The sequence below is a fragment of the Mus musculus genome, chromosome Y (assembly GCF_000001635.26).
Source record: "Mus musculus strain C57BL/6J chromosome Y, GRCm38.p6 C57BL/6J".
In the NCBI taxonomy this organism is placed as follows: Eukaryota; Metazoa; Chordata; class Mammalia; order Rodentia; family Muridae; genus Mus; species Mus musculus.
Window position 1 is genome coordinate 5721173 of NC_000087.7, and position 14520 is coordinate 5735692.

The window sequence follows — 14520 nt, forward strand, 5'->3', positions numbered from 1 at the left end:
AAATACCTTAAATAAATAAATAAATAAATAAATAAATAAATTAATAAATAAATAAATAAATAAAATAAAAATAAACCTAAACCCTACCCAAAACAAACAAACAAACAAACAAACAAAAAACTTATAAGGACAAAACAACCTACCAAATTTAAAACCATTAAAACCCTAAAACTCTAAATAACACAAAGGGCTTTACCCTCCCGCACCCCCCCTCTAAAAAAAAAAAAACCTGAAAACTGTAAAATACTAAGAAGCCCGAAAAAAGCCTAAAACATTAGAAAAAGTAAATCAAAAAAAAATCTAGAATCTTTAAACAAATACTGAAATTGTCCTAAAATACCAAAAAAAAAAAAAAAGAAAAAAGAAAAAGAAGAGAAAAATAAAATTCTGAAAACACACCTATTAGCTAAGCAGTCATTCAACTTACAGAGTTTAGCCTGCTTCTGAGTGCTGGTATTAAAGGGGAATAAAACTATACTTGACTCCTTTTTGTTTGTATAATTTTTTTCTAAAAGATTTTTTTTTCTCTGTGGGTGAGTATATGTGTGTGATGTGTGTGTGTGTGTGTGTGTGTGTGTGTGTGTCTCTGTGTGTGTGTGTTGTCCAAAGAGGTCATCAGATCATCTAGAACTAGAATTGCAGGTGGTTGTGAACAACCATGTGGATGTTAGAAAGTGAACCCTGGTCCTGTGCAAAAGCAATCAGTGGGCCTAAGCAGTGAGCTATCTCCTCAGTCCTTTCTGCTTGCTCTAATCTCTACTTCACTATTCATCTTGCCTAAATATGTCTTTAATTTCTACTTCTTCTGTCTGTTTTTATGTGATGAATTCTTGTTGGCTTTTCTCTTGTTTCTCCAATTACAGCACCAAGATTCTGCATTTCCTTTTGTTTTAGAAGATTCTCAAGGAATCTTAAATCCAGACTTTAGGGCAGTTATTTAAAATTCTTACTGGTGGTTCTGACAATAGTTTCCTCATTTTTTTTTAAATTAGGTATTTTTTCATTTACATTTCCAATACTATCCCAAAAGTCCCCCCATACCCACCTCAACCACACCCCCACCACCACCACCATATCTTGTCCCTGGCATACCCCTGAACTAAGGCATATAAAGTTTGCAAGATTGATGGGGCTCTCTTTCCAATGATGACCAACTACTCCATCTTCTGATACAACTGCAGCTAGAAACATGAGCTCTGATATGCTGCTAGAAAAATGAGCTCTGGGGGGTTTCTTTAGTTCATATTGTTGTTCCACTTATGGGATTGTAGACCCCTTTAGCTCTTTGGGTACCTTCTCTACCTCCTCCATTCCTGTCCCTGTGATTCATCCAATAGCTGACTGTGAGCATCCACTTCTGTGTTTGCTAGGCCATGGCATAGCCTCACAAGAGACAGCTAAATCTGGGTCCTTCCAGCAAAATCTTGCCAGTGTATGCAATGGTGTCAGTGTTTGGAGGCTGATTATGGGATGGATCCCTAGGAATGGCAGTCTCTAAATGGTCCATTCTTTTGACTCATCTCCAAAGGTTGTCTCTGTAAATCCTTCCATGGGTGTTTTGATCCCAATTCTAAGAAGGGGCACAGTGTCAGCATTTTGGTCTTCAATCTCCTTAAGTTTCATATGTTTGGAAGATTGTAACTTGTATTTTGGGTATTCTAAGTGTCTGGGCTAATACCCACTTATGTCACCACTAGGGTACTGGTAATTCTCCTCTGCTTCTCATTTGGTCACATTGATTTTCATTTTGATCTCATTTGTCTAACATGCCAGCATGCCCTGCTTATAGACTGTGGTACAATAGATGTTTAACTTTCATAACTATTGGGTAGTGTTTTGATTTTTCTGCGTTTGCCTGATTGAATAAAGGGGATTATTCCTCCAGCCCAGAGTGACAGGCATGCTTTAGAGAAGTCAAGACTAGTGGTCCTCAATCTTCAAAATGTTGTGAATCTTTAATATACAGCTCCACAACAATAATGTTATTTCATTGCAACTTCAAAAATATAATTTTGCTATAGTCATGAATTGTAAAGTATATATCTTATAAATAAGATATATGATATGTGACACTTGTGAAAGGGTTGTTTGAACACTCAGAGGAGTCTCAATCGATGGTTTGAAAACCACTAATTTGGACACAATGGGGCTACTGCTGCCAATGTAGACTGTTTATCCAGTGTTGCTGGTTAGAAGTCTCCGTACTTTGAAGGCAATGGGTTTTCCCAGAACAGGCTTCTTCTGAGTCCCCAAACTTCTGTCAACACCTGTTCACCTTGGTGATGATCACTGATGTATCAAATGACCATACTTAGTAAATTAGAGTAATACAGTTTTCTTTTCCACCCTAGAAAGTGGGGATTCTAAAAATATGTCTACGAGCTAAAAGCAGTAATGGTGCTCTTCCTAGGGTTCCTTACATAGTGTCCTCCTTGGATGTTCCTCTCTGATCTATACTCACCATCTATGCTGCTTTCTCTCATGAACAGCACATGTGATGATACTCAACCCATCAGCAGAAATATACTAATTATATTTCCCATATGGCCCAGTTGCTCATGATTCTGAGGCATAATCATACATGTTGAATTGCCAAACAAAATGACACTAATTGTCTAGTATATAATGAAGCATATTTTGTATGACTCTTTTCAGGAGTCTGTGTATTCAATGATGAACACACCATCAGCAAATGAGTGAATTCTTGTGAGATGATGTCATCATAGAGGGATACAATGGGCTAGAAAGAGAAAAGAGGGAACCAAACTCCCTTTCATAATTAAACCTTTTCTATAACAGCATTATTAAATTATTTTTATACGTAGGTCATATCCCTCCTGACCCATTCAATTTCTTCCAAATATATTCACACCTGGGGATTAATCTTCAGAAAATTAATTTGGGGAAAAACATGTGATTATTTCAACATCTATAGTTGTGTGGGGGCATTATTCTCCCTACGTCATGTACACTTAAGATCTTTAGATACCTCCTTCCCTGTGATAGCCTTGCAGCTCACTGAGTGACATGTGCATTTGATGATAAAGGATACACAAACATTGAAGCACCTTACCATATCCTGTCACCCATATCATGTTCAACATAGCAAGAACCACAAGTGAGTTGAAAAATACAAATACATTTTTTAGTGTCTTGAAGCTAAAATCCCTAAATTAATCAAAATATTATTTGGACTCTGTTACTTTATACCAGTGTTTTTTTAAGTGTACAAGTCGCAGGCCTTTTCTGTGACCCTTTGCACAGGTTTACAGTGTCCTTTTACCATCTTCATCCTCCCCACTATCCTCCATTGCTATCAGATCTCCCCCCTGCTGCTGAGCTTACTCTTCCAAAATACCTCCTATTTTTTAATGTCCCTTATTAAATTTATATTTTTACAATAGTCATTTTGAGTTTTACTTGTCTAACCTAATATATAGTATTTAATCATTCCATCCATTTTTTTGAAAACAAAGCCCTGCAATAATACACATAGACGAGAAATATATTTCTCTCTCTCTCTCTCTCTCTCTCTCTCTCTCTCTCTCTCTCTCTCTCTCTCTCTCTCTCTCTCTCTCCTTCTGTCTCTCATTTTTAAGGCATTCATCCAGTAGTTGACATCTTAAATCACTCCATAGCATGTATGTTTCATACAGTGAGGCAATCAATATTGATGATATGGATATGTAGTGGTCCTTCTTAGATTTTTTTTTTTTTGTGAACTTAAATCAACCTGGGAAGATAGAATCTCAGATAAAGATCCTCCATCACATTGGCCTGTGGCCACACCTTAAGGAATGATTTTTTTTTGTTTTGATGATTGTTGTTGAAGGATCTAGCTCTCTATGGATAGTGTCATATCCTATGAAGATGATGTACAGGGTGTGGTGGGGACCGTGGAAGGTACTGAAAAGGATTTTTTTGAAGAACTGAAGATCTATGTGGCATGAACAATTAAAGTGTCCTCTAATTTGTAAGTAAATTTTATACATACCTGTGTCCAGTATTCTGTCTACACATATTTCAAAAGTAAAATTACCTCATCTATTTCATCCTGTTTTACTGCATTTAATCTATGAAATTACTTATAATCAGAAGTGCTGGTAAATTTTAAAAACCTTTAAAATATGACTGGGAGATATCAGGTTTTTTTTTTAATTTTATCACAACTTTGTAAGCATGCCCATGATCTATGTTGTCCTCTTACTTTCCAAAGAATCCATAATTCATGATTGCCATTGGTTTCAATACATGTCATTTAACCCTGTCAAATTCCAGGTTTGTTTGCATAAAAATAGTCCTCCTCTAACTGTGGGTTTTCATAAAGTGAAAATTGGTGTGCTATCCAGTGTGGTGCCTCAAAGAGTCTGGCAATATTTATGATAAGAAGCACAGCTTAAAGATAACCAAGGGAAAGGTTGGAACATGAAAAATAACCACCATGGATGTTGTCAAGTCAGAAACCGAAGACTTTCTCAGAACGAAAATAAAAGCAAAAATGAAACAAAACAAAACACAAACCAACCAAATAAATAAAAATCCAACAACCAAACAATAAAAACAATGCAAGGGTGAAATTCTTTGGCAGAATATTACTCAGATCATCAGGCCTTTCAGTTGGGATTTCATTTATTATTTCTAGGAGGCCATATGAAAAGGTAAATTCGAGATGCTGAACGTTTCTGAGTGTAACTAGGGAAGGAACCAGCCTGAGAGGGGTTCTATGATGTAAGCTGAACTAGGGTGATGTCACAGAGCACTGGCTGGAGGTTGCGCATCTATTCCACTTGGAGGCGCTAGAATCCATTCAAGGTGAGTTCACTATCTTCACAGTGGTGTGTCAAAGCCAGGTCATTTTTTTCCCACAGGCTTTTGGTGCCTGGTCTGTATCAGGAGATAGAATCTTGACGACTAGGATATTTTTCTATGGGTAAGTACATTTATGAAGTAATTGGAACCCTCATAGCTACAGAAAGCTAAAAATTTTCTCTCCTACAGTGAGTTACTGTACATTCTACTTTCCCCATGTTTATTAGCAAGGGAGATGAATAGTCTAGGTTAGTTTATCTCCTGAATTTATTATCCTTGCTAACCATATCTAGATCACAATTCCACTAAAATGCCAAAGCTCCTGTTTGTCCATGTGCATGTTAGAAGTTATTAGTTCTAAAAGGCTGAAATTGCCTCGACTTTTTGAGTTGTTCTTGAGTTCAGTGATGCAATGGCTTCATCGAATAATTCTGAAGCTGGGTCAGGAGAAACAATAAAGAAGGACAGTGGTGTGCTGTGTCCCTGGGAAGATATTTGTAAATGCAAGAACTTAGCTCAGAGCTTACACGTATAAGAGAATCATGGTGACCCCTCTGGCCCATTTTTTTTTCTCTTCTTCTTGATCATTGGGGGTAATAGTCATAGCACCACCTAAATTGACATAGAAATTCAAGGAGAGGATCCTCATCAGAGGCAAATTTACTCAGGGCTGAAGAAATAAATGTTGATCTGAGTATGTTATTCTGAGCTCTAGAGAATTACTTGTTACTTACACTATTTTTATTTCCCTGTTTCCCTTGTTTCTTTGTTTCTTTGTTTGTTTGTTTGCTTGCTTGGTTAATTTTATTTGAGTTTCTGTATGTTTAGATTTGGCTGTCAGGAAACTCACTGTGTAGACCAGACTAGCCTTTCTCTCACTAAGGTCTGCCTCACTCTGCCTCTTGAGTACTATGATTAAAGTTATGGGTCACCACCACTTCCTATTAACTTCTCCATTTGATTGTTTGTTTTGTTATTTTTTTGTTTGTATTTCTGTTTTGTTTGTTTTTCGTTTGATTTTCGTTTGTTTTCTTTTACTTGATGTTGTTGTTGTTGTTGTTGTGGAGACAGGGTTCCTCTATATAGCACTGACTGCCCTGGAACTCACTTTGTAGACCAGGCTGGTCTCTAATTTAGAAATCTGCCTGTCCTTGCCTTCTGAGTTCTGGGATTAAATGCTTGTACCACCATGGCTGACTTATTAACTTCTTATTTTTATAAAATTAATTTTAGGAGCTCAAAACTGTTTAGCATAATCTTCTTCACCTGCTCAGAAGTTTTCTTAGAGAAGAGTCTTGGTCCAGCATTCACTCCCAACCCATAACCATTGCCCATTAGGAATTCATATATATGACAGAGGCAACAGCATTGTGTCTGGTTTAAACGGGCAAGATCTTCAGTCCCAGGCAATGAGCAAGTATGATATTTGAAGGGAATGGAAGCCACAAGACAGTGTGATCTAGCACAACAGGTCTACAGCCAGGTAGAACACAACACCTCTTAAGAGTCTGAGCATGACATCACTCAAGAAGAAGAGTAGGAGGAAGCCTTTTTCCCAGGCCCTGGGGAATATTGTTGGCTGCAGAATTTCTCACGGGTGGAAGGAAGGTAATGAGCCTGTCACCCATTGGAAGGCCATCATTCTAGGTCAACTGCCAACAAACCCATCTCTTTATTTGGTGAAGTATGACGGAATTGACAGTGTCTACGGACAGGAGCTCCACAGCGATGAGAGGATTTTAAATCTTAAGGTCTTGCCTCACAAAGTAGTTTTTCCTCAGGTGAGGGATGTCCACCTCGCCAGCGCCCTGGTTGGCAGAGAGGTACAACACAAATTTGAGGGGAAAGATGGCTCTGAGGACAACTGGAGTGGGATGGTGCTACCCCAGGTGCCATTCTTACAGGACTATTTTTACATTTCCTACAAGAAGGATCCGGTCCTCTACGTCTATCAGCTCCTAGATGACTACAAGGAAGGTAACCTCCACATCATTCCAGAGACCCCTCTGGCTGAGGCGAGATCAGGTGATGACAATGACTTCTTAATAGGTTCCTGGGTGCAGTACACCAGAGATGATGGATCCAAAAAGTTCGGAAAGGTTGTTTACAAAGCTCTAGCCAATCCTACTGTGTACTTTATCAAATTTCTTGGTGACCTCCATATCTATGTCTATACTCTGGTGTCAAATATCACTTAAATTGAAAAAAAAATCACAAAGTACAGAAATGTAAACTTATAGGATTGAAAAAAAAATGTTTGTTTTCCCCTGTTGGATATCTATGGGTCTTTGACAACCTCAGTATCTTTGTCAATAAAATTTGTTTTGTTCTAAAAATTAATACGGGTGACATGACATGCTTTTAGTGAACACTTTGTTGGAAGAGATGGACTACGGTGGAAAGAACATCAAAGGAAGATGAAAGTTGCAACGCAGGCTGTGAACAGTGCATACATCTAATATCACACAGGCTAAAATGGACAGGACTTAGATTCTGTGGTCTGCATAGTGAGCAAAGAATTGGAGATATGACTTAGAGGAGCAGGGATGGCAGCAAAAAATGGATTTTTAGGAAGAAGAGGAGAAAGACAGGACATAGATAAAATCTCTGGTATGAAGTCTGAGGGAGAAACAACAAGTTGGGGAAAGAGTGATAGATAAAAGCAATGTGGCCTTGTTACACAAAGTGCAACCCAGAAAACTGATCCAAAGAGACTCAGAAATCAGACAAAATCAGGTTTCATTTGAATAATGAAACCAAATGAAACTTGTCTCTCATTTTAAGATTTATTATCTTTATTTATATGGGTGGGAGTAGGGCATGAGCTTGAGAGTATAGGTGACCACAGAGACATGAGTTGTCAGATCCCATGGAGCTGTCATTAAAGCTGATTGTTAACCATTGGATATGAATTCAAGAAAACAAATCCAGTTTTTTTGCAGTACAATAGTGCTCTTGACAACATGGTCATCTCTCTATTCCCATTAAGATATCTTTTTAAGAAATCTAATATTAACATGCCGAAAAGAGACCAGGTAGAAGTTAAGAAAGATTAAATTGATGGTGACCTTTAAAAACAATAAAGGACACACAAAAGACTAGAGGACACTGAGGGACAAATGAATTCTAAGATGAAGTTCTCAAAATGTGAAGCAGGAGACCCAGGAAGAATAGAAATTTTGGGCAAATAGTTAAAATTGGGCATATCCACATTAGGTTCTTTGGTTTCTTAACAAATAGCCAGCCGATCAGGTCAAAGAGTAATTTAAAAAAGAAAATGAATAAACTGTGAGATAATATATGGTGGGGCGTGGATCCTGAGTTCTTTCCCTGTGCACTCTTTGCCTGGGATGAATCCTGTGATCTTTTGGAGGTCTCTGTTGAGTGCCCCAGATGATCATCAAAAAGCTCCCACAGTGGCCTGTTCCCCTGGCTCTCCTCCAAACATCTGACTCCCAACATACCTATGTACCATTTCAGCCTGTCTATTCCCTGGAAATTCCTGTCTCAAATTTATGTGTGACCTCATTCTCATAAAACAGTGAAGGTGTACTCAATGCATATGTGCTGATCTCTTTTCTATGCCAGTTCTCATGGGTTTCAAACTCTATGAGGTTGCCCAATATGTTGGTCACTACTCCTGAGTAGCCCCTGTGCTTCATGGGGGTCTTAATGGGTCCCATATGCACTCTGAGTGTTTCTTTTGTTTGTTTGGTTGGTTGGTTTTATTGTTGTTGTAGTTTTTTTGTTTCTTTTTGTTTTGTTTGTTTGTTTGTTTTTGTATTGTTTTTTTTGTTTTTGTTTTTAGTCAGGCTTGTCATGGACTCAATCATTTGTGTTTTTTCTCTAGAATAAGTTTGAATGCCAAATGACTTGAAAATACTATCTATTGTTGATTAATTTTGATATCTGGGAGTGTTTCTATGCTAGCTGGATGTCTTAATTAGGGTTTCAATGCTGTGAAAAACCACTATGACTAAGACAACTCATTAGAAACAATTCATTAGGGCTTTTCAACATTTCATTGCAGTTTCAGAGGTTCAGTCCACTATCATCAAGGAAGTGAACATGCAAGTGTCTGGGCATATGTAGTGGTGGAGAGGAAGCTTAGAGTATTCTGCATGCAGAGATGTTGTCTTCCACACTGAGCAGAGCTTTAAAGCCTCACAGTGATATGCTTCCTCCAAAAAGGCCACACCCGCTCCTACAAGGCCACACCTCCTCATAGGCCAACTACATTCAGAGTGCCATACTGGTTTCATAGCAACTTGACAAGATCTAGAGTCTTGCAAGAGGAGGAGCCTCAGTTGAGAAAATGCCTCATTAAGATCAAGCTGTTAGGAATTTTCTTAATTGGTGGGAGAGGACCCAGTTCATTGTGGGTGGTGACACCCTTGTGGTGGTAGTCTTGTGCTCCTTATGGAAGCAAGACTTAAGGAGCATGTCACTAAGCATCACCACTCCATGGCCTAAGCATGAGCTTCTGGCTCCAGTAACCTGTGTTGTTTCAGTTTCTTTCCCAACTACTTTGATGATGAACATCAATGTGGAATATAAGCTGAATAAAACTTTTGCTATGGAATTAGCTCTTTGGACATGGTATGTCCTTACAACAATAGAAACCTTAAGTAAGACAATTTCTTAGAGAAACAAAATATCTAATAGTACCACTGTCACTTATCCTATAAGGTCAAATAATGTGTAGATGTTTTATTTTAATTTAAAGGTAAGATATTCTCATGTATATAATGACATGCAATTGTTGTAGTTTGCTTCTTTCTCACACTGAAGAATACTAACATCAAACATAACTTGGGAATATAAGGGTTATTAGCTTACATGTTACAGACTATTACCAAGGAAGGCAAAACAGGAACTTGAAGCATTACCTTGAAAGAGTGCTTATTGCTTGACCCTATCTTAGTCATTGTTCTATTTCTGTGAAGAGACATCATGGATAAAACAACTATTATGAAACAAAGCATTAACTGGGGGCTTGATTACACTTACAGAAGTTTAGTCAAACATCAAGTCAGTGACCGCAGCACTGGAGCAATAGAGAACTATTGATCCTTAGACAGAAACAGATATTCTGCCATTAATTGGTTTCTTAAAAACTCAAAGACCACCCTTATTGACACAACCACTTCCTCCAATGAAGCCACATCTTCTCTCATTCCTTCTAATCCTTAAACACAATGCCAATCCCTGGTGACTAAATATCCATATATATGAATCTATAGGGGATATTCTTATACAAAACACCAAAAATCATGTGGCTTGATCGAATATTTTATTTTAAATACAGAGTAAAAGCTTTCCTTTTATAAATGACTACTGATGAGCTTACCCACAGTTGCCTACCCTCACACATCGACCATCAAGGAAGAAAATGTCCCATAGACTTACCCAAAAACCAAGTGAATAGAGACAATTCTTCAATTTTTCTATCTCTGACGCTAGATTGTCAAGTTGGAGATAAATAAAATCCCAGCACATTAAGGTTTTTCCTGCTCCATAACCCACACAAACATTACTCATCACAATCTCCTCCTTCTGCCTAGGTATAGACCCACTTCCCTCCATGGCAGAAGTGAAGGGTAAGTACCTCCAACAGCAAGAATACTCAATAATAGGTGACAAGTAGTGAATATGTCTTATAGCCTCACAACACCTACATTCTAATGTGTGTTACACTTTCTGGGAGACACCCCAGTCTGTCCAACTTCCTGCCAACTCAGCTTTGACCAGAAAAATTCTCATCAAGAAATCCAATGACTTTTAATTGATTTCTTTCTCCTGAGGGAATGGAGTGTTACCCCTTCATGGATTTATTGGTGTCTGATTCATAAGTAATAAAACCCACTACTATTAACAGCTAAATCACAGGTGCTATGACAAATAACAACTCACATGAGAAGCATCACATTTGGTTAAGCCTTTTCAGAAGTTTTATTGGAGTTTGATTTATATACTAAATAAATCCATTCATTTATTTATTTTTAAGTGTGTAATTTAATGATTCTAAACACATTTCACCACTGTCATTTTTCACTCATTTTCTGGTACTTCATATGATATTGAAATCTACTAAAATACAATAGTGAATTCAGAAGAAAGACCAGTGGTGTGGGTAGCAGCAAAGTTCTTGAGTCTCAAAGACAAAAGATACCGTGGCTGAATATTCCAACTACAACAACTAGGTAACATTGGTTCTACACTTAGCATGCCGTTTCTAGAAAAAAAAATTAAAGAATTAAGCCATGTTTCCACTGAACCTGACATGTTACTATCACAAATGAAAGAAGGATCCATATTCACATGAATATGAAAGGGGCATGAAGCAGCACAATTGTTCAACTTATTGGCAGCTAGTCAGCATTAACACAAGAAGGGACAAAGACAATAAACAGCTTTGAAGACATGTTCAAATGACCACGTTCATTTACAAGTTTCTTACCCATTCCATGCACATCCATTGATTGATTAACTTATTGATTAAAGCCCTCAGGTTCCAATCACTTTTCAGCGTGCATATTGTACTACCTATGAACATTGTACTGTGGACCAAAGCCTTCATCAAAGACCCATGACTGACATTTCAAAACAATTAAACCACAGAATTCTTTATTTGAAACAAAGTGATAGGATCCATCTATCTCTTTAAGGATATCTCTGTTTTGTTCAAAAAGGAGAAGCATGCAATCCAAGTTCAGGATCTTGATCCCTTATCTATGCATCTTAAACCCATAGGGGCTAGCCAGAATGTAAGGTCAGAAGTCTAAACTTCACCTATACTACAACTAACTCTGAAGATATCTAGCAATCTTCAGTTCCTTTCTGGTACTTATCCACACCAAGTCTGCATTAAGGAATATGGTCTAGTGTGAGATAGTGCCAGCAGTTAATTGCAAAATCCCACTATGAGTTGAGTTGTATATATACTGAGACATCTGTAATGTAGACACACATGCATATTCACAAATACTCACAGAAAGAGGCAAGAAGTAGAGGAGCTGAATCTTAGAAATCCTCAAGGAAGAGAATGAAAATCTTGTAAGGCACAGAGGTAAGAGAAAAACTGTGTCTTTCTGCACAAAATCAGGCCATTCTGTCTTCCATCACTGAACGGGAAGGCTCACTATCCCTTATCGCTATCTGATAAGGTATAGACAGTTGATGAAGGATGAATATTAAGTTTTCATCAAAGGTATTGACTTTGAAGGTTATAGATTGTTCATGCTCTACTGGAAGCCAGATGTCCAAGAGTTTATGGGAAACACAAATGATTTGAATGGGTTGTAACAAAGGGGAGAAGACGAGATATGAAGTTGGCAGGAGGAGTTAGGTGGGAATGGGCCAGGTTTTGTTCTGGGAGGAGTTACTAAAATAATTGGAAAGTAAATTCCATCAAAATATTTGTATGCAATTCTCAAGGTATTAAGGAAAGTAGTTCTTAATATACCATGTACTGAACACACACAGACCACTTATATTGCCATCTTCTAAATAACAAATTCTTATAGAGCAGTTTCATTACATTGAGGGCAAAAGTCATCCAGAGGTTATTTAAAATAAAGAAGAATCTAGGGAGATGGCCCAGGGGTAAAGCCAAGTGTTTGTTCAAACATTCACCTACAACACCAGTGCTTAGGAATTGGAGTGGCAGAGACAGAAGAATGACTGTGGCTTCCTGAATGTCAGCCTCACTCCTAGCTCAGCAAGAAACCCTGTCACAAGGGGAAAATTAGGGAGTGAAGTAGCATAAAACAGTATACCCTTCTCTATCCTCTGGACTTACCTGTATAATTCTGTATGCATACACACATCAATATGATAACAGTATAAAAGAGTTTACTTTGCATAAATTATAGGCAAAAGCAATGTTGTTTTAACCTAGAGACCTGAAGACTTTTATATATTAATGGTCCTGGAGAAACTCTCCAGATAAAGAGGATTTATATATCTTCTTCCTGTGCAAAGGAAACCTAAGTTAAGTGTGTGTGTCAGTGACTTTAAACACCTTTCTTCCTTTAGATTCCTATTTATACCACAGAATGGTCTGTAAAGAATGAAAATATGAAAATAAGACTTTTTCAGGGTTTTGCCTTCTTTTAAAATCATATTTATAATATTTTACTAAATCGATGGGAAATCTTAACCTCCAAGGAAAAATAGATTCAATACTGTTGACTTCTGTATTATCCCATTATGAATAGGAATTAATTATACATCAACATTTCCCACGATTTGAACTAAATCAGGAATAAGGGATATGTTTCCATAAAAATAAGTAATGCCAATATCGTTAATCAAGTAGAAATATGTGTGTGTGTGTGTGTGTGTGGGGTGGGGTTAGGATGCCTTTGGATTATTTGAGAATGATGGCTGATCAGAAATATGTTATGCAAATAACCCTAACCTGAGAGAAATGAAAAGTAATGATATAAACTATACTACCAAGTGTCATGGCCACTTATTAGTTGACATCATTTTCTTTTTCATTCCTTTATTCGTTTGAATAATTGTGTGCCACAGACGATCACACGTTCAAATATGTTAGTTTTCCGGGTGATGGGCTGTTAAGAATGAATTAGGAGTTGTTTTATTATTAAAGTAGATTTGTCACAGAGCCTTGAAATATCAAAAACCCATCAGACTCTCTCTCTCTCTCTCTCTCTCTCTCTCCCTCTTTCATTACTCTCTGCCATCTCCATCATAAGTTGTTCGCTCTCAACTACTGCTCTACATGTTTTGCCTCTGTGTTGCCATGGTGTCTACCATGATATCCTGGACTTGCCCTCTGGAACTCTAAGACCACAATTAAATGTTTCCTCTTATAAGTTGGTTTGGTCATGATTTTTGAAACATTCTTTATTTCTTTCATTAAAGTTATCTTTTGTCCATTGAACAGTTTTAAGAATAATGTTAATGGGCGCAAATAAATAGTGCCAATAGGTGTGGCACTCTCAGGAGGTGTGAAATAGTTTCATGAGGTGTGACATTGGTGGAGTAGTTGGGACACTGATGGAGATGTGTCTTTGTTGAGTTGGTGTGATCTTGTTGGAAGAAATGTAACAATGTGGTGGTAGGCTTGGAGGTCTGCTGTCCTTAAGCAATTCCCAGTTTGACACAGTCTCCATCTGCTTCCTGTATATCAAGACCTAAAACTCATCTCCTTCTCCAGCACTTTGTCTGTCTGAAGGCTACCATGTTTCCAGCCATGACAATAATGGAGTAAACCTCTGAAAATAAGTTACAAAGTGTTCAAGATTTACTATGATCCTGGTGACACTTCATGGCAATAAAACCCATACTAATACTCACATAAACACTCAAAAACACATTTGATGTTTTGTGGGAACAGACTTTAAGGCCCTCTGCCTACTGCCTGGAAGCTATTCATTTCCAAGCAGCTATCAGATGAAGATATAGAACTCTCAGCTCCAAATGAACCATGCCTGCCTGGATCCTGACATATTCTTACCTTGATGATAATGGACTGAACTTCTGAACCTGTAAGCCAGCTCCAATTAAATGGTTTTCTAATAAAACATGCATTGATAAGTGTGTCTGTTTACAGCAATAAAATCCTAACACACACATGTACATATACACCTAGATATACTGAGTCACAGACACACACACATGGAAACATTCACACACACACACACACACACACACACACACACACACACACACACACACACA

At 37.7% G+C, this 14520-nt stretch overlaps 1 protein-coding gene across 1 annotated transcript; it reads left to right on the plus strand.

Annotated features, from left to right (window-relative positions):
• Positions 1-6323: 6323 nt before the first annotated feature.
• Positions 6324-7007, plus strand: Gm20914 (predicted gene, 20914). The gene has a single exon (XM_017318869.1). The coding sequence runs from the start codon at positions 6324-6326 to the stop codon at positions 7005-7007; it is 684 nt and encodes a 227-aa protein (XP_017174358.1).
• The last annotated feature ends 7513 nt before the right edge of the window (positions 7008-14520 follow it).